Source organism: Passer montanus, unplaced genomic scaffold (assembly GCF_014805655.1).
Source record: "Passer montanus isolate IOZ18808 unplaced genomic scaffold, ASM1480565v1 scaffold20, whole genome shotgun sequence".
NCBI lineage: Eukaryota > Metazoa > Chordata > Aves > Passeriformes > Passeridae > Passer > Passer montanus.
The window spans coordinates 2,678,205-2,701,408 of NW_024366592.1; the positions used below are offsets into that span (position 1 = coordinate 2,678,205).

Consider the following 23,204-nt stretch of genomic DNA (forward strand, 5'->3'; position numbering starts at 1 on the left):
CAAACACTGCACACAGCAAAGGTCCTAAGTGAGGGATATCTTTTTCTCAATTATCCAACTTCCAAGTCACAGACAGGTAGAAGAAAACAGTAAAACCAGCTTATTTTAGATGAGAATGTATTTTCATTATCAAAGATGCAAATGGTCACATCAGAAATGGTGTTTGTAAGAGACATAACAAGCACTGAATGCTTTCCTGTGCTTAAGAAATGGGTTTGCACCTTCTGGGCTTTTGGTAAACCAACTCTGCAGGGCTCTTCCCAGCCCGGAGGCACTCTGCTACATGTTCTTACACAACCAAGTTAGTGCATTCTACTTTCTATTTATGGAATAAATGCTCACTTTGGCACAATTATGTTCCTGTTAAGATGCCGGTTTTCAGGTATCTGGAAGTAACCTAAAAAGTAGAGGAAAATGTTCTGAAAGTCTATCAAGCACTGCATCAGGGTAAATAAATGTAATACTTCAGCAGAACTCCAGAAGCTCAGTAACAATACAAGGCTAACCCGTTTGCCAGGTTTGATCCCAGGAGGAGGAGGGAAGGGAAGTCATCCATCAGAGATACAGAGTGCACAGCTCATTCCACAGTGCTTGAGCCAAAATTTCAGCTAACAAGGGACAACAGGGACTATAAGGAGAGACTGAAAAGATGTTATGCCTTTTCAGTTCAAGGGAATGAAGGATGATTGGAAAAGAAAGCCACTGATGTCACAGATTGCTCCTGATTTTTTTTCTTTCATGCCTGTAATTTTAATTTAGCAATACCTTCATTTTTGAATTCTCCTAGGTCTCTATATTAACTTCTGTCCAGTTGACTTAAAAATTTACTTTCAGCATGACTGCAATATTTCTTTAACATCTCACTTTTTAAAACATTTAGTAAGACTCTACAATTACTGTAAGCACTGAGAAGTGAGAAAGATATACAAAATCTCTTTACAAATGTATTTATCTGTTTCCTTGAATGAAAATACATCCATTACACCAGCAAACTCCAGACCATGGACTGCCACACATAGATGTAGCCCTTGATTTAAAAAATGTTTAAAAGAAGCTCTTTATAAACCATAAGATTGCTCAGCTTAAAAGAAACTGAAAAAGTCTAAAATATTAAAAAGAGACAAGATATTGCCAATTATACTATTTATTTTTTTAAGAGAGGAAGCTTAATCAAGTGGGAATTCACACCCCAAAAAGCTCCTTTTCCTTGCCTCAATTCAGGGAATAGCTCCTTTATTGCCATGAACTGGACTGCTCTGACCTACAATGGGAATCTTTACAGCCCAAACAGCCCAAAAACAACCTAAAAAAACTCAGTTTCCTACAAGCCAGCAGTAGGCACCATGTGTGTGGGAAACCAGGAAAATGGCTGATCACTAACTCTGTACAGCACTTCATATGGTAATTCCAAAAAGACAATAAATGGTCAAAGGGACATTGTGCACCATAATTGGATTAAAGTCCTGTGGATAGCATGCACCTCAGGGAACCTGCAAAACTGTCAAAACCTTGCTCACCTCTTCACTAACCTATGTCACCATGCAGTAGTGGCACTGACTGTAAATCTTTCAGATGCTTTGTAAACTAAGGTTTTATTTAAGATTTTTCACTCTGTCAAGAAAAACACAGAAAACCTACTTTTCTTCAGGGTTTGTTGCTGCCACAAGCTCATGGGATGGTGTCAAGCAATGGGGAAGGAGATTAAAATAGAGGAATACATTAAAAGTCACTCCTTGATAAAATATAAAGAAACATTTCTAATACAAATACACTGAATCACAACCCCAAAGTACTTTGACTCACTTGAAAAGTTAGTAATACTAACAACTGCAGCACAGTGGAAACTTCTGTAGTGAGAGTGACTTCAGGGGGAAAAATGTAGAGATGTTTTCCAATACTTAATCATTATTTTCTGTGTCTGAACCAGTACTTACAGGTATGACAAGAATATGCAAAAATACAAAGCATCTCTGCACAATCCAATGAACAGACAACTGAGAGCTTCCACACATTTTAAATACAGGTACTCATCTGTTGCCTCAAACCACACTGACTTACACAGGTGATGCCACTCTATGTGTTTTATCAATTTATCTGACTTGCTCACCTACCAAAAAGAAACAGAATATACTGCTAATGGATTTTGCTTTAAATAAACTGCAGTGACTGTTATGCAGAACCACTATTCTGAAAAAACTAATAGGAAAAATCTCTCAAAGCACTGGCCAGTTAAATTTGCTGGGTTTACCTCTGGAGACACTGAAATCCATTACAGAACATTACAGAGCTATGATGTTAAATTATTGGCTTGCCCAGTAAAACTGTCTTTTCTTCAAGAGTCTGGATACTGTGGATGGCTCTCTCTTCAGTCCCTGGGCTGAAAAGAAGACAGCAAGATAAAAATTTCCAGGACCTCATCAGGTGTTGATTTAGCTCAACCTTATTTGCTTGAAGCCACAAGTGATTTTAGTGCTTATAACTGAAGCCATCCTTCTTGCAACAAAACTAAGACAAATCAAGAGATCCAAAAAGAAACACATCAATGTCATTTTTTATGTAATTTCTCTGAATTTTCCATTCACTGAATAAAAACCCTACAAAAACCATTAGTCTTGCAAAGCACATTAGGCCTGCAAACAATGAGAAGTTTTAACTGGAAATCTACCAACTTAAAGTTTTATTCTTACCTCAGTTTTTGAAACAGAAGGATGTACACCAGAAAAAAAAATAGTACAAAATGCAGGAAAACAGAGGCAGATATGGTAACAGAGGCAGTTCTGGCAGAGATACCATAGTACACTCCTGTTGGGAAGGATCATTTTTTTGGTTGGGTGTTTTTGGGTGGTTTGACCCACCAGATACACCTTGTAGATTAACTGGAGTCTTGAAACTTCACTGAAAGCTGGGACACTGTGGCAGAAGGAGACTCAAGGGAAATACAGAAATCCTAACAACACCTAGGGCACCTTTTTTCCTCATCTCCCTTGTTTGGTACACGTGCAGTGGAAAGGCAGAAGATCCCCCAGTGGTGACACAAGGTGGCTGGAACTGGGATCCTGCACTGAACTGCCCTCTAGAGGAGTCCCTCCCTCTCCCTGTCAGGCAGACAAGGAGCTGCACTCCACGGGGGCAAGCTCAAACTTCTCTTCCTGGATACTCCATTACACTGAACATCATTCAGAAAGCTTACCAGTACAGTCCTATTTGGATCTAAGAAAAATAAATGAAGAGAAAGTACTGCAAACCAGAGTCAAGGCCCCATGTGAATGAAACACAAAATACAGGAGTTTGTTCTGCCAGTGGAAAGGAAACAGGCAATAGGCAAAATTGCTGCTTCATTGCTTCCATGGAAGGTCTGTCAGCAAAATAACCAAATCAAACCAAAATAAGATTAAAGACAGGTGTTTTTTACTGGAATCCTCTCAATTCACAAACCAGTGATGTTCAGCCATAAGCAGAAAGACTCCAGACCAGCATTTTGAAGTGCCACAGAAATCTACAATGGAAGGAATTTGGGATCACTCAAAGTGCATCCTCAACAGCTGGTGGTGGTGCTTGGAAAACACACTGACAAGCAGGAATGCTGTGCTGCTGTTACCCCTCCTGTGCCTGTCAGCAAACCCAGAAGTCTCCTGCTCAAGACAACAGCAGCTCATTTCCATTCCCCAGCTTTCCCATCTCTGGCCCTCACCAGGTTCTTCAGCTCCCACTGGGGACTGTAACACCCAGGCACAGCTCCCAGCAGTGCATTAGGCAGGGCAGGAATATCCATTGTGGGCTGTGCTCCTCTCCTGGGGGATGCAGATTACAGCAGGCAACAAGGAGAGGCACACTGGGTATGTAACTGCTCAATGGAGATATTTCTCAGATATTTCAGCACTCTGAAATATCCACACAAAACCCAGGAGGGCAGCTCAAACACTGCTTCATTACAAGCAAGGTGAGCAAAAGTAGGAGAAGGGATTTTTAAAATGGAGCTAGCAGACAAAAGAAACCTCTCGGAAGCATGGAAGGCAGAAAACCACCAGGAAAAGTGAGTTAGGAAAGAATGAAACAAATCCTGAAGCAGAGGGATGAAGCATTTGATTAGTTCAATACAGCCTGAAGTCCATTCAAAGAATTACAAAAGAGTGAGAAACAAATTAAAAGTAAGGCAAAAATTATTTAATCCAAAGGCTTTGATCAGAAAGCAGCAAAACCGCTGAAAGACAGACCTAATTAAAGTGAAACATGACCAGAGAGGAGACATTGTGGTCACTCTCTGGGGTGGGGAAAATGTAGGAAGATTTCCTCTTTACAAGTTGTAAAGTATGAATGCTTTAGAGTATTTTAGTAGCAAGTCCAACTACAGACTGCTGTGACACAAGCTAAGACATCTAAACAATATCTGAGAAGTAAAGTCCCCTTAAGTCAAAATTTTCATTTAAGAATTTGTAGCTTCCTCTTTAGAAAGTTTCAATATACCTCTGTAATTCAGATTAGAAGCTTAGAGGTTCCAGTAATGAGAATCAAATGATTCTGAAAATGAAAGGTTTCAACTGAATTTGCAAATACTTCAAAGGTAACTACAGCCAAATCATTTTTAAAAAGCTTTAATACTAGCATTTTCCCTTCTGAATCTTCTATTTCTAGAACAAAGCAGAATCTTACACACTGAACCTTTATATGTATGAAATACATTTCCAGTTACAGCCCAGTTATAAATGGGTGGGATGTTCAGAATGAGATGCTACTGCTAAAATAAGCACATTTTTCAACAAAGGGCTTTATGAAACAGCTAAGGTGCCTCTCCTTTTATGGACCACAGATGAAGACAAAGTGGAAATAGCAAACATACCTTAAATACACAAAGGTATTTATGAATTACAGTTTATTAATTACATAACATTAATTTCATGAATTATATATAATATAACTAGCATGTGCTATGTGATTTAGTACCAAGCAGAAAAGCAGTTCTGTCATAACCTTGTTGCAGTCTTTTCTTTTCAGGAATTTCTCACTTGATGACAGGTAAGTTCAGTAAATGACAGCACATGAATTCTTAAATGATTGTTCAAAGAAAACAAAGATTCTGAAGAGTGTCTCTGTTTGGTTTGGAGATTTTTAAAGTCTCCTTTCATCAGATTAAGTTCTGAATCACAGAACTAGTAGTGACTAAAACATCATTAAGAAGTGACAAGTCACCCAAGCAATCCTGACAAATGACATTGCTTAAGTGCTTGCCACCACAAAATAAAGAACAGTTTTACCTCCTAGGTTTATGTGAAACACAATCTACCAAACTTCTTTTATTCTGCCTTCTATTTATTTATGTAACCTCTTTTATCCACAAGCCTGTCCTGGGAGAAAACTCTGACTCTGTGCAGCCTTTGACTTCTCACAAATAAATAAATAAATAAATGAAGAGAAGTAGCACAGGCCACATCTCTGCCCCAGCACTGACTGACAACAACAGCAGCCTCAGTGTAATAGGGCACAACTATTTAGCACAGGAGATTGCCCAAGACACCACTCAGTTTATGTCAGTAAACATCACCTCACCCCTGCTTACCTACTTCCACTTGTGTCCCAAAAAAATAACACAAACAGCTTTGTTTCCATCAGCATCTCTCATCTTTCAATTGAAATTCATTCATTTCTCACTGAATAAACCAAGAGATTCATTACACCGAACATCAGGCTCACACCCTGCAGCCCTGCAGAAACACCCCAAATGCAGCTGCACACACACATGGCTAGAGATGAACATGCAAAAAATACCTTGAGCTGGAGGAGGAGGAGGAGGAGGATGCTCCTGTGGCTTCTCCTGTGCCAGGAGGCCCAGGTAGCTGAGCACGACGTACTTGGTTTCATAGTGAAATCCTCCAGGCACGGCAGTGGCGGACGCCATGGGGGTGGCTGCGCTGCGCTCTGGGGAGCAGGGAAGGCTGTCAGGGAACACAAAAGGCTTCCTTTGTTTCTCTGCAGGGCTGCAACAGGTCCTGAACGCACACGGAACGAGGAATTATGTAACAATCCCCAAGCAAGGTCCAGGGTTTTGCCCTGAGAGCCTATGCATTCTTGTTTTAATAAGAACCATGCGGAGTAAGCCCAGCTGTGCCCCAGTGCAGCTCCTGCCTGTGCCAGCAGTGGCATTTCTCACTCCTGCCTCCCATGCAAGCAAAACCAGCAGTCCCTCAGCACTGGCTTTGGTGAAGCTGCTGTGGCTGCAGAGATTTATTTGGGCTATCCATTGCCCCAGGACAGAATTATCAAAAATTGTTCCTCGTGAAAAATGCATAAATGATAGAGAAGAATTTCCATTATGATACTAAAGGTGCTTCTATTTTCTGATTTTTTTTTCTTTTAAATAATCTGGACTATTGAGTCTTTTATATCATTTACATGAAAAAGTTGCATTTAGAATTAGAATTATCCTGAGTCTATAATTACCTTGGGTGGACTAATAAAAAAGTGCACTTTTTGCCCCCACAAATGTGTTTAGAAGGTTGACCTTCAATTCTATAAACACCTTAGTAGTCCCAGTCACAAACTTGAAAAGGACAGAAGCTGTTAGAGACCAGGCAAGTGTCTTTCTGTTAGCTGAAATTGTGTTTTAATTGGTTATATTTGCAGGACTGCTAAACTTAAGAGTGGCCATCCTCTGAAGAGTCCTTGACTAAAATGCTCCCCCATTGTTTGGTGGTTCTGTTTAAACACATTGCTCAGAGATGTACTGATGCTTTTTCAATGACAGTAGGCTTCACAGTTAATTTTTCCCCAATATTTGTGGCACTTAATTCCTTTTGATGAAGTTCTGTATTAGATTTTGAGTTCACACCTGAAAGTGTAGCCCCAAAACAGGATGAAGCAAGCCTCAGCAGGGTGGAGGGAAACTGTCAGTCAGTTTTCCACAGCCTTTCTTAAGTCCTTGTTGTTACAAGAACAAAACAGCTGGAGTACACCCCACAGAAAATAAATCCCATGCTTCCCTTCTCCCTTTCCCAAAGCTTCCCATGAATGTTTCTCTGCTTTCTCAGATTTGCTACTGTGATGCTTGAAAATTGTAACACACAAAAAGTAACCAAAATTGCCTGGAATTAATGTTACTGTCCCAACAGCAATGGAAAGCATCCGGTCAGCAGAGTAAATTCCACATTCATTGTAGGGATTGGAGGAACAGATGGTTGTTGGTCCTGGATTTCTCACCCAGACATTATTAAGGATAAACCAGAACTCCACACCTAAGAGCAACATCTGGCCAAAGAACTCCTCCCTGTTTCACTCTAATTGTTTTGTTGCTTTTTTCAAATATCCAAATAAGACCTGCAGGAAAAACTACGGCAGAGAGAAATTAAAAGCAACACGGTAAAAAGTAAAATCTCAAACAATGACATGGAAGTGGGGGAAAAGCCATGCAAGAGATGAAAAGGATGTCTGAGATGAATCAACATGTTTTAGCTCTTTTTGTTTGGCCAAGTCTGAATAACTACTTCCAGCATGCTGTCAACTTAATGGATCAAATAACACTATCCAGGGGTTTCTGACAAACTCTTCAAGGTAAGCTCTCCAGGACTTCCAAGAGTCATCCCCAAACAAGCAGTAGCCCACTCCTGGCCACCAGAATGGATGTGTAAATGAAAAGCACACAAGGAAGACTGTGCTACAGAACAGCTACTGAACAGGCACTGAAAGAGTCAGATAATTCAGTAATGTGAGATGCAGTTATATTTAGAAGAAATTTTTTTATCAAGTTTAAAGCAAAAATGAGAATGAGCAAAATGCTAAATACAAGGAAGAGAAATTGGACCCTCTCAAGAGAATTATGGATTGCACTGGAAATGCCTTGGGACTAAAAGAAAGAATCAGGTTCCAAAACCAAAGAACAATCTGCAAATGAAGCCTCAAGATTAATATTAATAATAATAATAATAATAATAATCCAAGAAAGCACAAGAAAAGCACTTGCCTGTCTAGCTGTTCAAGATGCCTGGGCTAACTTCTAACCCCTCCTCCCTGAGAAGGAATTCAGACTAACAGCAGTTGTACACTGGTTACTGAGGATAAACAGAACTAGAACTGTGCTGTGGCATGGTTGCTGTGGGAAAAGAAAAATTTACCACCAAACTACAAGCTGCTAAAGGAAAAGAACTGGTGTAAAATTGGCTGACTATAGTCTTTAGAAACTCTAGTTTCTGAAACTCATTCAGTACTGGAAACAGAAGAGGGCTCTCTGTTGAAGACCATGCTGCGGCAGCCCTGCCTCTTGCTCCATGTATTTAAAAATGCCTGAAAGCCTTTACCAGAAAGCTTTGATTGTGTCTTTGCTGCAGCTTGAACCAAAGTAGCAAATTATATACAAAGGAAACAATAAACTTGGAGTCAACACTTCATCTATGCTGCCTGTTCCATCCCACAGTGCTCCACAGGCAACCTAAGAAATCACAGCAGACAAGAACCACGGCAAGTTAGCCTTGAGCCTCTTCCAAAACTGAGATTTTTATAGAGCAAGAGGATCTGGAAAAAAAAAATAACTGCTCTGAAGACTTTAGGATCCTTTAACAATAGATCTGCTCTTCAGGCCACATGCAGTCACCACATCACATGCTGACATCACCAGGTGGGAAAGGTGCCATTCCCCAAAAAGCAAAAGCTCCCCAGCGTGTTTCAGTTCTGGTTTGTTCAGTAGAGATCCACAGCCCTGAAATCAAAATGCTTCTCACAATGCCTACACAGTGAATGGGAGCCCTTCCAGACAACCTGAACTGATCTCTCCTGAAAAAATCAGCCTGACAGATGGCCCAGAGACAGCCAGAAACTGTGCTGTGGACCAAAGAACAAGTCTGGATATATAACAGAGATTAGTCTTCAAAATACAATTCCAAAACAATGCAGAAAATGAAATCAATAAAGTTGATCAAAACAAGCATGATATCCAAAGCAGCACAGGGCAACAGGCCTAATTCACACAAATTACAGCTCAGCACTTCTGAGGGGAGGAGGGGAAATAAAAACGGAGAGAGAGGGAGAATGAGACCACTGCTTATTTAAATAGTGGCTAATGTTTCCCTGGGGAAAGAATGATTTAAAAAATTACCTTGGTGGATATATTTTGAGAGGCAGTTTTATAATGAAATGAGAAAGGAGACTTAAGAACTTGAATGGAAGAAATCTTCAAATTCACATAAAAGAATGTCATGAGTGGAAGTGCAGTCCAGAATCACTGGTCTGCCTTTGAGAGAAGCCCACAGCACAGTAACTGAATGACTCGTTTAGGATTGAGAATGACTGGTTTTGTTTACAAAGACAAACACAGAAATATTGACTCAGATCCTGTAAATATCTCAGAAAAGGCCATTTTTTCAGGAATGAGGGGGATTGAAAAAGGACACACAGCTTGAGAGACCAGATCAGAGGCAAGAGAGCTCTCCACTAAAGGAGCAAAACGGAAGAGAGTGCAGAAAGTGTTTAAAATGATAAGGTTGTACAGGAGGTGCAATGGAGCAGAGGAGATAAGGCGTTACACAGACTCCCTAAGTCTCAAAGCCAGGGCAACAGGGCTGCTTCAGGTTTAACAGGAATACTGTCCTTAAGAAACTTGGGATCACCATTATTACCAATTACTCCCTCCAAAAAAAGAAAATCACCTCTCCCAGTTCCTGCACCCTTGGGAACAGAAGGCTATACCTGCTGAAGCTTACTTGGCTTGTCACTCCTCCGGCCCTGCTGTCACTTGTTTCATGTGGGCTGAGCTGCTCAAGCCACCTGAGAGCAGGAGTTGCAGCAGGACTGACATTTCCCCATCTGTCACGCCCTAATCCACGGCAGGGTTATAAACTGGATAATGGGCAGCACAAGCCTACCAATGAATACAGCGAAAATAATCCCCAGAGCGATGAGGCCAGGCTGTGTTTCAGTCCCTATCTGCAAAACCCCACCGTGCATCAAGATGTGTTCACTGTGCATCATTCCACCCTCAAAATGCAACATCACTGCTCTACTGCCCAGAGCAGTCCAGCTGCTTTTTACAAGCAAAACCACAGATGAACAACGTCACCCACGGATTTCTGTGGGGATTTTGGGTGAGACTAGTTGCATGTGTGGACTAGTTAAACCTTGCAGCAGTTTGTCTCTGAAAACACTTCCCAAAGCATCCAGTTGTGATCAGCTTGGGAGATAAATTCTCCGGAGTACTTTTCCAACCGTGTACGAGGGGATGACTAAGAGATTGTTTATAATAAACTGAGAACTACTCAGTTCAGACATGTCAGTTCCTACTGGGAGTGAATCAATACTGCAGCCACTACTGATCCTCTGTGGCACTTAATGGATGGAAATACTGGAAAACATAATTGTTATTTATTTATCTGGACAGTGGCTGTAGCTGACCTTTGGCAGAAATGCAATTAGGTGAGGATTCTAGGGGGTGTGATTTCTCTTCTAGGAAGAAAAACAAAACTTGCACGCGTTATCCACTACAAAGATCCCCAATCCCTTGCAGCTCCAAACCACCTCACCACAACATTAATTACGACAGCTTTCATTAACGAGCTGCCATTCACCCTCTGTCTCAACGCGCCTGTTTGGGTTCGGGGAGACGGAAAAAGCCGTCCTGAGTTTCACGGCGGCAGCGCAGCGTGAGCCGCTCCGTTACTACGGCGATGAATGAGCCATTGACACCGCGGCGGGCGCGCCGCCGCCATGAGTCACCGGCGGGGCCGCGCGGGACTCGCGGCCTGCGGCGGGGCGGGGGGCCCGCCACGGCCTCATCCCCACCGGGCCGGGGGTGTCCCGTGCCCCGCGGGTGTCCCGGGGGTGTCCGCGGGGCCGCCGGTCCCCGCTCACCCCGCACTCCCCACCTTAAATTAAATAAGTAAACGCAGACAGACAGACAGACAGAGGAAGGAATAAACAAACAGAACAGACAAGCAGCCCGCCCGCTCCCACGCCCGCTCCCTCACCTGCGGGCGCCGCGGGGAGGAGCTGGAGGCGGAGGAGCGGCCGCAGCTCCCGGGTGGCTCCCGCCGGGGGCGGTGAGGGGAGGGCTCGCGCCGGGCGGAGGGGGGCGGGGCCAGGCGGCGGCTCCGCCCACGGGGCGGGGCCGGGCGGGAGCGGAGCCTCGGACTCCGGGAATAAACCGGGAATAAATAATAAAAGTTTGTGCCAAACTCTCCCGTTTTCCTCGCGGGTTCGAGGAGAAGGAGCCCTTGGCAGTGCAGTTCCCGCCGCCCTGGCCTCCAGGTGTGGGTTAGGTGGGTCTGAGTCCCAAAGCGAGCGCAGGGGCCACACGGAAAAGAAGCAGGGTCTGGATGTAATTCCAGCTGTATTTGTTATTTTACTTATCAATATTTATATTTTAATAATGGGCATCATTATAATTTCCTATTATTTATTATTTCTTCTTTATTAAAACTTCTTTTAATGTTATTTAGGCTGTTCCTGAAGTGCTAGTAACGCGTTCTCCAGACCCAAAGTACAAGGTGATATTCAGCATTATAAAGGCAATATGAAAAGACAGCAAAGTTTCACACAGAGTTTTATAATAAGCTTTTCCACACAGAAAAAAAAAAAAAAGCACAGAAAAGATTAAGGAAATGGAAATAAACCAGGAAGAAGCGCGGATACAACGAATTCCACGTTTGGCAGTGACTTGTAGGGGAATGGTTTTGTCTTTTCCAAACGTTCCTGCGGAGCGGAAGTGGGAGCCGCTTGCCGATTAGAAAAAACAATGCTATTACAGATTATGATTATTATTATTATTACTATTATTATTACGCTCGGCCCCGCGTTTCAGTGCTGCTGCTCCAGTTTTAACTCGCTGTAGGTGGCCCTGTGATAGTGACGGTGGCAGTGACGCGATACCCGCACCACCATATATGGCGGTATGACGTCATTCATAACCCGCGGTCCCATTGGTCCGGGCGCGCGGTGGGCGGGGCGTGCGGCGGCCCCGCCCCCGCCGTGACCCGAACCGGATCTGATTCCGCTCGCGGCCACCGACGGCACCGGCGGCGTCTGCTGGGCCTGCGGCTGCCACCGACCCCGACACTGTCACCGTGTCACCGCCACCGCCACCGCCATGGCGCTGAGCGATGCCGACGTGCAGAAGCAGGTACGGCCCGAGCCCGGCCCGCGGGGCGGCGGCGAGCGGGGCTGACGGCGCCGGGCCCTCAGCGCAGGCTGAGGAAGGGAGGATCCGTGAGGGGAAGGATCCCGCCTTGGGCACAGCAGTGTCCGCACAAGGCGATTTTCCCCCGTGGGGAGCTTCCTTGGGGCGTTTGGGTGACATTTTGCCCCCCGGGTTGTGACGGGAGGGTTGCCGGGCGGGCCGAGTGCTGTCGGCGGGCTCTGAGTGCGCCCCAAGGCGCTGGATGCGGGGCTCTGTGCTGGTACAGCCTGGGGTAGGTGTTTGCAGACGGGGGTCGGTCTGTTCCTGCAGTGGGGGAACCAGAGGAAGCGGCCTTAAGCCGAGACGGGAGAGAGTCACATCAGATATTACAAAAAACATTTCACTGTCAGGGCACTGGAATAGGCTGCCCAGGCAGCTGGTGGAGTCAGCATCCTTGGAGCTGTCTGGGTCTGAAGGGGTTTTGTGTTTAAAGGTTACAGTGGTGGTGCTGCACTGGTGGCTGGGTGGTCCCGGAGGGCTCTTCCAGCCTGAATGATTCCGTGGTTCCCTAAGGATTTCCCATCCCTTTCTTGCTCGTTAGCTGCACCTTAGCGTTTGGGGGGGCTGCTCAGCCCTTTTCCTCAGTGCCTTTTCCAGTTTTCACATCCTGAGTGGTGCAGCCTGGGGCTGGCTTGCAGTGGAAACTTCCAGCCCTGGAGCCTGGCTGTGGACACTCCTCCCTGTCCCTGTTGACAGTAAACACTGCCCTCAGCTAAAAGAGCTGCCTTCAGCTGGGTTGGAGGTGGTGTGTGGTGTTAAAGGCCGTGGGGATCCAGTCAGCACTGCTCTGGGTGGTTTCCTGCAGGTGATGGGCAGATCAGGCAAGTTCCCTTTGTCCTCTGCATCACAAGTGCTTGTGTCTCACTTTCTCATTCAGTAAACATAGTCTCTTGGCAGGGAGGCATCACCATGAAAGTAAAATTGGTAGGTTGCCTTTCTCCAGAAGGAGAATTGTAGCATTACATTGTATTCCTTTTGTCTGCAAAGCTTGTTGTTTTTTCTTCCCTGCCTCTTTTATGAAGATAACAAAAATAAAGCTGACATCAGGGTGGTCTTGCTCAGCCAGAAAGGACCTGAACTTCAGAGGTCAGCTCAGGCTCTGGTGATGTATCAAACATGTAATGCTGGCAGCATTTCACACCTGCAGCATTCCTGTCAGGGCTTTACCCTCCTGAGCCAGGGATGGTCCTGTTAGCTGGGCAGTGCTGGTGGCTGACAGTCCTGCATGTGGGTCAGTCTGGCATGAGTTTGCCACCTGGCCCTCCTGACTCCTTGCCAGGGTGGCTGACAGTCCTGCATGTGGGTCAGTGTGGCCCTCCTGACTCCTTGCCACCACACTTCCAGTGATTGTCACCCTGAAAATCATCTCTGGTTGAGACTTTTTTGCCACTGACAGGCTTGCTTTGTTGCTCTGTCAAAGGTGTTTAATATATTGTTCCATCTGGTCACTTCTGACATCTAGAGTTTCCCTTGGAAAGGATAATCACACTGCTCCTGACAGGAAAACCCCTTCTTCTTTTCTACAGGAAATACCTCTTTAAAACAAGTATCTCATTTCAAAATACATTTTTGTCCCTGTTATTAAAACTAATCCTATTTATAGATGACAATCTCACTTTGGATCCCTCTTCATTTCTAGAAAAAGCAAAAAGAAGTTCGGTACAGCAGCTTTTGAAGGAAGTACCACTGTTCAGTCTTATCAGTCTAGGAGGAGTGGATTCCACATTAGCTTGCTTCCATCTCAGTCCTTTTCTTTACACAGAGGGTGTTTCCTGAGCATGCAGAACTGTTAAAAGTGCTTTTCCAAAATTCAGAACCCAGACTGCACTGGAGGAAGTGACTCAGTAGCATAAAGGCTTCTGCTGCTGCTTAGTTCTCAGTCTTCTTCAACAATAGGCTATTCAGAAAAATAATATCCTTATTTTAAATGCCTCTCTTGTCCTTTCTGAAATGCAGGGTAGGTAGACAAGCACTTGAGAGTCTTTGCAGACACAAATTAAAACCTGCTGATTTGATTTTGAGGATGTTGCTGTTCACTTCTTCCACTGCGTTAACATGTGTTTAAAATCTTCCACTTGTTTCTTCACTTCTGTTTTTTCATCTCTATGGACTTAGTGTTCCACATCGGCTCCCTTCTCACCTTGGCACCTTTCTAATCTCTTTAAAACATTTAATTTTAACAGAAGATTCTATAGAGGAGTTTATTCAGACTGGATTTTCTGCAAAATGTGTCTCATCACTGAGTGCAAGCAAAAAGTCAGCAGGTTTTAGGGTCTGCTCCATCTGGCCATGGAAGTGTCTGTACCTCATCCCAGTTTGGATGGGAATGAGTCCTTCCAAAATGGGAGCCTGAGCTGAGGTCTGGTCACAGAGAGGCATGTGATGGGAGAACAGAACTCCATCATTGCTTTCCTGCTCTTCCAGCTGCTGGACCTGGGCTTTGAGGTGCTTTGAGGTGGTTCAGAAATGTTTTTCAAGTAGAACTTCTTGGTTCCTGTGGGGCTCTGAAGCAGCATGTGACATTCTTGATGTGGTCTGGGTCACAGAGCATTGCTGCTGCCTCCTTCTCCAGCCCCTCCACAGTGACCTCAGAGGTTTTTACAGAATTTATTGCAGTTTCCCAAGAGGAGAGTGTCTGGTGTTCAGAGGAACTTGTGGCTGTACAGCTCTGACCAGAGAGGTCAGTGGCACTTTGCTTCTCTGTGCAGCTGTGGAAGGCCCAGGTTCATTCTGATGCCATCTGTGTAATCTTTATGTTTCATCTAAATGTCATAACTAACAGACTGGTTTTGCTTTGTGAGGATTTTTAGTCTGGGAGGTTTATTTAACAATCCCAGGGGTGAAAAAGTTGAGCTCATTAATGAAGAACGAAAACACCATTGCATTAATACAAATTTACTTTGGAGTTGGTTGGTTTGTTTTGGGATTTTTTTATGGTTGCAAACCTGAAGTGCATTCTTCTAATGGCAGCTAGTGAAACAGCATTATATGGAATTATTGGGGAAAATAGTTTTCTTGTAATGTACGTCAAGATTACCTGACTCTTGTGTATGCTCAATGAAATCTCCTTGCAAAACAATATTGTATGAAATATGGAGGATCTACAGATGAGTATATAGATACATCTGCTTCCTCTGCTCAATGTCCTTTCCCACAGAAAACATTTCCTTTCCTCTCTCCTGTTACAGATCAAGCACATGATGGCTTTCATCGAGCAGGAAGCCAATGAAAAGGCTGAAGAAATAGATGCAAAGGTAAAAATGGAAGTTCACTGTCAGTAAGTGCAAAAGGAAAACTGCTTCCCACATCCTGCTTTCAAAGTTGCAGTCAGAATTAGAAACTTTTGTAAGCTACAGTTTCTCTGTTTAGTTACTGCATAGCAAAAAATGTACAAATAAAGGTAGCATTTCTTAGGTTTTGATAAATTAAAATGACTCAGAGCTGGTTTTGGTCAATATTTTGGTGGTTCTTGGATATAAATATATTCATATCAAAGTTCACCCCTTATTTTGAGGGCTGAGAGGTAACATGACTCAACTGGATTGAGTAGAGCACCTTCCCCCACTAAATTAGTATTTAAGGCAGGAGTTAACTTATTTGCTGAATGCCTCACTTAGGTTAAGCCACAAGAGACTGGGTTTAATATTAACCTGGTGTTAGAGTATAGATGTTTACTGAGGAGGGATTAATGGTGCCTTTCAGCCCCAGCAATCTGCATTGTAGCACTAGTGAAATGCCTTGTTGGTGTTGGACTCGGCATACGTGTTGCTGATAATATTTAATCTCCCTTAAATATTTGGATTTACACAAATATTTAATCAGTACTAAAGCATGTATTCCTGAAAATCTGCAAACAGAATTCAGAAGTTGAGATTGGATGCTCAGATATAAGTAGGAGAACTGTCCATGAGTTTTTACATTCTGTCTGGTTAGGCTTTACAAAAAAAAATTAAAAGCTGTACTCTCACCCTCCTTGTGTAAGAATTACTTAAAGAGGTGAAGGGTTTTTATAAGGAACCATAAATTGTGTCATCCTATCCTGTCTGTGAATGTGCTCTGTTACATTTTGGTTCTGTTTTTTTCAGCCCAAGGAATCAGTTTCCACTTGAGTTATTTAATTTTTACTGTAGGCAGAAGAAGAATTCAACATTGAGAAGGGTCGCCTTGTTCAGACACAGAGGCTGAAAATCATGGAGTATTATGAAAAGAAGGAGAAGCAAATTGAACAGCAAAAGAAAATGTAAGTTGCTTGGGCTAGACAGCTGACTTCAGAGTCTGAGCCTGCATTTTGTTGTTAATTTTATACAAAATTCTTCTGCCCTTGCAAACACTCAAATTGTAGGCAACATATTTAGTTCTAATTATGAGTTTCTGTTTTTTTCTGGGGAGAAATGACCAAAGCTGTGCTACAATGGTATAAGAGTGTGATGAAAGAATCCTTCACATTTCTGTGTGTAGTTACTGTCTAGAACTCCACCTGCTCTGTGACCCTGGGACAAATGAGCATGTCAGGTTCAGTTTGGCTGGGTCTCCACCAGGAAAGGGTTTCTGCAGTTTAATCTTTTGTGCAAGTCCAGAGACAGGTTCAGACAGGTGAACAGACCTTGTTTGTAAGTGTTGGAGAACTGTTATCTTCAAATGCAAAGGGTGCAGTTAAATGTTACAGTTCTTCTGTCAAAGGCTGATGGATTGATTCAACTTTATCATGCAACTTGCAGTCAGATGTCCAACCTGATGAACCAAGCAAGGCTGAAGGTCCTCAAGGCAAGGGATGACCTTATTGCAGTGAGTATCTCTGCAGTAAACACACAGTCTGTGTTTCTGCCATATGTTAGGAAATGGAGCTGTTCTCTGCAGAAAATGTGATTTTTGATTGAGTGATGTTTGCTTCAACATACAAAAATGGCTTTCCAAGCTGCTCTGAAAGGGCCTTGAGGATTTAGTCCAGCTTTTCTATCTCTTTATTTTCACAGTTTCCATTACCTGCTGTTTTAGGGAAGTACTTTGGTCTGCCAGGAACATTGGGCAGTGTTCTATCTGTCATTTGCACTGTAGCTTGTTTCTTCAAAGAGCAGCAGCTCTCTCTTGCACAGTTGGTAGAACCTTGAAATTCTGTTTGCCTGAAGCAGCATTTATGTGAAAAACCCAGAATGGCATAAACAAGAGGCTTAAAATACCACTGGCTGGGATTTTTTGTGTCCTTCAATGGCCCACAGGCTGTGAAAAGTTTTGCTGCTTGTTCTGGTGACCATTGTGTGTATTGACACAGAGGGTGAGTGATCATTCATCAGATCAGGCTACCTTCAGGCTTGTTGGTGTTTCCTGTGTTTATCTCTCAGTGAGCAGGTTTGCTGTGCTCCCACTCAGAGATAGTTTGGGTGTTCCATGTTCTGCTAGATGGGGCTGTTGAGCTGTTGGAAAAGCTTGAGAGGCTCGTGGAAGTCAAAAATAAAGATGGGATAAATGTTCAGGTTGATGCTACCATGAAAAAGAAGAGTTAGCAGAAGAAAATCACCAGTTTATTGGTTCTTTAAAATGAGTTTCAAACTTTCGATTGTATTCCCAGAGAGGAGGAAGGTGGATTGCTCAAGGGCTAACTCTGTTGTGGTAGTCTCTGCTGGGTAATCTCTTCCTCATTTATCTGCTGACTCAACCTCATGCTTCTGAGTAATTCTAAAGAGTCTTCCTCATTTTAAGACATTTAAAGTCACATGCTGCTCACTCTTTCTTTCCTTATCAGATCTTTGGCCTCTTTCATGAGAGATGAGCAGTTCCAGAAGTGCAGTGTTACTCTAGGGAGGACACAATAACTAGGTTTGCCCGTGGCAGTAAATTGTGACTGTTTTTTATCTTCATACTGATTGTGTTACTGTGCACTCTTTTTCTGAACACCATCAGGTAGGACAGGAGAGAGTTTCTCTATCTGAAGCATTTCTGATTGTTCAGTTTTAGGAGCTCTGAGTTGACTCTTCAAAAATTTCTTAAAAATTCAATCCCATCCAATGCTGATTTGCTGAATAAAGATAATCAAGAGAACTACTTCAAATTAAAAATAAGCTCTCTTTTTTTAAAATTTTGATTTGCATTAACTTACAATTAAAGAAAACCTAACCTGAATATTATTTGATGAAAAAATAGACTGGATTTCTTTGCTCAACCGTAAAGCTGAAAACATTTATTTGGACAAATTATTATTTTACATTAAGCAATTATTTACTACATATTTAGTTTATTTAAGTAACATTTTAAGTACCATCTTTTTACTCCTGAGCTCTCCCTTTTTCACACAAAAGGAATTATTGTCAGGTTGTAATGAGGTCAGCCCAGGGCAGGAAGGAGGGAAGTGTTGGGCAGGGAGAGTGTGCCATGCACAGGGATGGAGGTCTAGCTTGGATGAACACCAGCTGGAGTGTACATTTAGTGTTGGCAGGGTGTGAGAGCTATAATAGAAGTACAGAAAGTTGGTAGGCATGAAAGCAAATGCCAAACAGATGGGCTCTGCTGATCTGATTTCTTCTGAATGTAGGATTTGCTGAATGAGGCCAAGCAGAGACTTGCCAAGGTGGTGAAGGATACTGCCAGGTACCAGACACTGCTGGATGGACTAGTTCTACAGGTAAATATTCAAATTGTGAAAAATGGATCATTGCTGCCCTGGCCCCCCTAGGTTTCTTTTGTCAGAAATAGCCCTCTGAAAGCTACAGTTGTATTGGAGTCTGGGTCAAATGCTGATCTGGCTGATCCTTGAGTTTTAGACATCACTTCAATATCTTTTGAGTCTTGGATTCTGAGCAGGCTGTGGCTTACTCTGAGGTGTAGAACCTGGGATACAGCAGCAGGTTCCTTGTAAGAATAACTGCAGATGTGCACATGTTGAGCTCCTGTAGTGATGAGCTGGATCAAGTCAGATTCTGTCAGAGGCTGTTCCTCCAAGCCCACAAGTCAGTCAATGCTTTGGAAACCTTTTCAGCATTTGAGCCTTAATAAACCTTGACAAACTTACTGTAGTATGCAATGAGCCTGTGACAGGAGCAGGCACAGAAAGCAGAAACCAGAGCTTTGCTTGCCTAGAACACCCTCAAGCCGCTCCAGAAATGAGCACCTGAAAGTCCAGTGAGCTTTGGCCAGGTCAGAGCTGTGAGCTCTGGTGCCTCCTTCTGGCACAGACTGCTCCTGTTGCTGTGAGCTCCCAGGAGCCATCCACGAGCTCTCCTGTCACACTTGATGGCAGAGTTTTCTCAGTAGTGTCTCCTACCAGCCTGTGCCTCCAACTGGGTGTTGTTTCTTTCTCACACTCAGGTCTGGTGTAGCTGTACTTAAAAAAAAACAAACCTTTCTTGTTCTTACAAATTTGCCATACTTCTCTTGGCTCGCTTTGTTAGAGCTAGTGAGGGATCTGTGCTCACAGCTGGACCAGATGATCATTGTAGGTCCCTTCAAACTGGAACTAAACTTATTTTATTCTGTTCTAGCCTCAGATTTACCACAGGAACTGCAAGGCAGGAGTTTTTAGAACAAGAATCTGAGACGGCTGCATGTCTTCAAGGCCTGTCTCTGTCTGCTTAGACAGCAGGGATCCTTATGTGTAACTGGCCACCACAGTCCTGAGATTCCATGTGTTTAGTTGCACTTGAGTTCCAAAAACATCATCCACATTTGGGCTTTTCCCCAGATATTGGTGCTGTCCTCTCAGAATGCTCACGAGTTCACCTCATGCAGCCAAAGACCTAAACAAATGAGGCTGATACTGTTGGGACTTGAGTTTCAAATTGATCAGCTTCTTTCCTTTCTTGGGGTTAAGTAATTGTGGCAAAGAAAACATTGACTTGCTGAAACTGAAATGGTTTTTCCTTGCAGGGATTCTACCAGCTGCTTGAGCCCAGATTAGTTGTCCGGTGCAGGAAGCAGGATCTCCCCATGGTTAAGGTAAAACCCTGGAATATTTTGACAGTGCCCTGCTCACAGGGGCTGAGACCTGACTGCATGTATTTGCTGCTCAGGTCCCCCTCTGTGTGTGATATGGAAACAAGCTTTGCTTGTTGCACTTCTGTTGCAGCTGCAATGTGCTTCCAAAGTTGAGGGTCATTTCCCTGCTTAGATATTACCTTGGAAACTTTAGACATGGCTACAGTAACAAGAATAATAACTGGGTTTGGCTGAAAAGCCAAACTGAAATGCATTTACTTAATTAGAAAAGAAAAGAGGTCTCTCTCAATCCCTTCATTTTATTAGCACAAGTGATTGAGTGATCAAACCTGGGTGCTGCAGTAGCATTTGTCAGTGCTAACTGGAGGTTTATCTTGTGTCCTAGACTGCTGTGCAGAAGAGCATTCCCATCTACAAAAATGCCATAAAAAGGGATGTGGATGTTCACATTGACCAAGACAGCTTCCTGCCAGAAGATATGTAAGGAAAATGGGGTTGTTTTGTACAGGGCTCTAACTTAATGCAACTTTTCAAGCCACAGCTCACATTAGTGTCAGAAAAGTAGGTATGGAATGTCCTCAAAGTGGCTGCTGCTGTTCTTGTGGACCTGGCACTTCTTTGAGTTTATCAGACACACGGGCTGCAGTTTTCTCCAGACAAGCACTGTCTCCACCAAAAATGTGAGGAGAAGTTTTGTGCACCTCCAGCCTGATGCACAGTACTGGAGCAGGGAATAACTGTGCACAGGAACTGAACCACTGGTCTTTTAAGGAGAGAGAATATGGATGACCAAGTAACATGAACTGAACTACCATGCTTTCTGTCTCAAGATGAAGCAAACTGAGTCTTGAAGTGCTGCAGGATAATCACTTGGTGGGGTTTATGTCTGTTCTGTCTGCAAGGCTCTGTTTCCATATGGTATCATTGAGGTACCATAGACAAAGCTGTGTATTCTGTCATCTTTATGCCAACAAACACTACTTCCAGCTCTTTTCCTCACTTTCCAAAGCGTGGCAGAGTCAGAAGCTGTTTTGAAGGGACAAATTGCAAAGCTCCACTTCCATTTAAAACATGCTGATGAGGGTCCTTGCGCAGATGTGGTCTTTGATAACTCCAAAGATGCTTTATGCTGCTGCTTCACTGGATCTCTTTGTGCTGATTCCTATTCAGACATGATCAAAAAGGTTGTTTTTTAAAAAAAGAGAAATGTTAGCCATGTATCTGACTTGTCTATAAATGCTGATTTGGGATATGTGTGCCACATTCTGGCCCTGACCTGTGGATTTCACTGGATTATTTCTTTTTTTGTTGTCATCTTTAGTGCTGGAGGTGTTGAAATCTACAACAGTGATGGCAAAATTAAAGTTTCCAATACCCTGGAAAGTCGGCTGGACCTTGTAGCCCAGCAGGTGAGTTTCTCCAACAACCTGGGTAAATAAAATACAATTAACTAGTTTGGAAACACAAGGACTTCATTACAAGAACAAAGTGTCACAATAGTGCATGGCATCAGATTTCATTGAGAATCACAAGTAGGGAGTTATTTTTGAATGGCAAGAAGCAAATTACCTGTTGTTTGTGCAGCAAAAAAATATGGCTTTCCCCAGAATGATTCCTTTTGAATTAAGCTGAAGCATAAAACTCTATAAATTATGGTACTGAAAGCCTTGGTTATGACTGCCCTGCAATCAGGATGCTGAAATGCTGAGGCTAACTTGAATTACTGCAGCTAGCTTGAGTACAAACTTTGGCTGAGACCTGTTACACCCAAGTGCAAAAAACCCTGGCTCTGGCATCTCTTTCTCATGCTGCAGTACAGACAGTGCTTTCAGTCTATGGAGTAGCAGGCAATGTGTGATCAGGGAAAGACTTCAGAAAGCTCAGATGAACTGACTTGTTAATTTTGAAGCCAACCTAGCTATCCCACAGTGCCTGCAGGAAGAACCTACAGCAGTTTTATTGCCCATTTCACATAACTGCTGTGTTCTTTCTCTACAGATGATGCCAGAAATCAGAGTGGCTCTCTTTGGTGCTAATGCCAACAGGAAGTTTTTGGACTAAACCTCTATGAGAGAAGGTGGGATCTGTTCCACTGCCATACTGAAGGGGATGCAAAAGCATCTGCTAATTTAAAATCTTGAAATTTAACTTTACTGTGTCATCCAGTATCTGTTCTTCAATCGAATAATTTTGCATACCTGCTGTGCTTAGCCTCTCTGCTTGTGGTTAGAATGCATTGCTCAGAGGATGTGAAGACATACATATTCATCCAGAAGTGGCACTGGGAAATGGAGGCACTTGGGCTCTTGGCTTTCCTTGCACTGGTGTGACTCTGTAAAGACAAGTGGTGCATTTAGGGTCACTCTGCTTTGGCCATGTCTCTCTCGAGTTATCTGATCTGTGAAGTAAATTACTGTGCTGCTGATGTCAAATCCCCTTTCAGTCATGGTCTTCAGTGTTCTACAGGGCATGTATTCCTTCCCAAGGTTAGTAGTTCAATTCATGTTACTTGGTCAGGCATTTCCTGTTCTGTATATGTGATTGAAAAAAAAAAAAAGCCTGAGCCTGTAAAACTATATTTATTAAAATAAAAATGCTTGTGTGGATGGAGTTCCTTGTCACTTCTCTGTGGGGTATTGGCAGCAGCCTTTGAAAAGTGGGATTGTTTTTGTAAGGACATCCTACCTGAGCTCTGTGTATGAGCTGCTCTGTGAAGCTGGAATTCAACAGCAAGGAGTATTGTCAAGCTATTTGCAGGAATAATGTTGGATTGCAGGCAAGGCAAGGATTCTGGAGCATCATTCTCCCTGAAAAATGGGTCAGTAGTTCTGCTCCCTCTATCTTCTGTCACAGGAGAAGTAACACAGAAGAACTACAGTAACACAACTGTGCTGCTCAGATAAAACAAACACAATCCATTTCCCATCACAAGTTTGTTGTTTCTGTGCAGGAGATCCAGACTGTCCCCTGACTCTTCCTAATGCTCAATTCTGAGATTTCTTTCATGGAAAATAGAATCCGGTGAATTACAACTTAAATACGTTTTGAAATCATCTTCTCTAAGTGTTGCAGTGAATCAGGAGCAGGAGGAATTTTACACTGTGCCATGAAGGGCATTTGCCAAGCT

General features: G+C 43.2%; 2 protein-coding genes across 4 annotated transcripts in view; one reads left to right on the plus strand and one right to left on the minus strand.

Annotated features, from left to right (window-relative positions):
- The window catches only part of BCL2L13 (BCL2 like 13), a 34,349-nt gene extending 23,328 nt beyond the window's left edge, over positions 1–11,021 (minus strand). For 2 of the 3 annotated variants that reach the window (XM_039707883.1, XM_039707885.1), the window contains exons 1-2: positions 10,944–11,021; positions 5,764–5,930 (exon numbers count right to left, since the gene is read on the minus strand). In XM_039707883.1, the coding sequence (XP_039563817.1) occupies positions 5,764–5,893 (130 nt within the window). In that variant the 5' untranslated portion in view covers positions 5,894–5,930; positions 10,944–11,021. The remainder of the gene's footprint in view (positions 1–5,763; positions 5,931–10,943) is intronic. The other variant, XM_039707884.1, reaches the window with a different exon arrangement.
- Positions 11,022–11,930: 909 nt separating this feature from the next.
- Positions 11,931–22,687, plus strand: ATP6V1E1 (ATPase H+ transporting V1 subunit E1). Its single transcript, XM_039708184.1, has 9 exons — positions 11,931–12,094; positions 15,340–15,405; positions 16,282–16,391; positions 16,870–16,936; positions 18,678–18,767; positions 20,009–20,077; positions 20,463–20,557; positions 21,399–21,486; positions 22,076–22,687. The coding sequence occupies exons 1-9, from the start codon at positions 12,062–12,064 to the stop codon at positions 22,136–22,138; spliced, it is 681 nt and encodes a 226-aa protein (XP_039564118.1). The 5' UTR covers positions 11,931–12,061; the 3' UTR covers positions 22,139–22,687.
- The last annotated feature ends 517 nt before the right edge of the window (positions 22,688–23,204 follow it).

Excerpts from the sequence above, each read along its gene's own strand:
- ATP6V1E1 (XM_039708184.1), top strand. The coding sequence starts at position 12,062 with ATGGCGCTGAGCGATGCCGACGTGCAGAAGCAG. Across the intron at positions 16,937-18,677 it reads CAAGGGATGACCTTATTGCA|GATTTGCTGAATGAGGCCAA; the intron begins GTGAGTATCTCT and ends TTCTGAATGTAG. Across the intron at positions 21,487-22,075 it reads TGGACCTTGTAGCCCAGCAG|ATGATGCCAGAAATCAGAGT; the intron begins GTGAGTTTCTCC and ends CTTTCTCTACAG.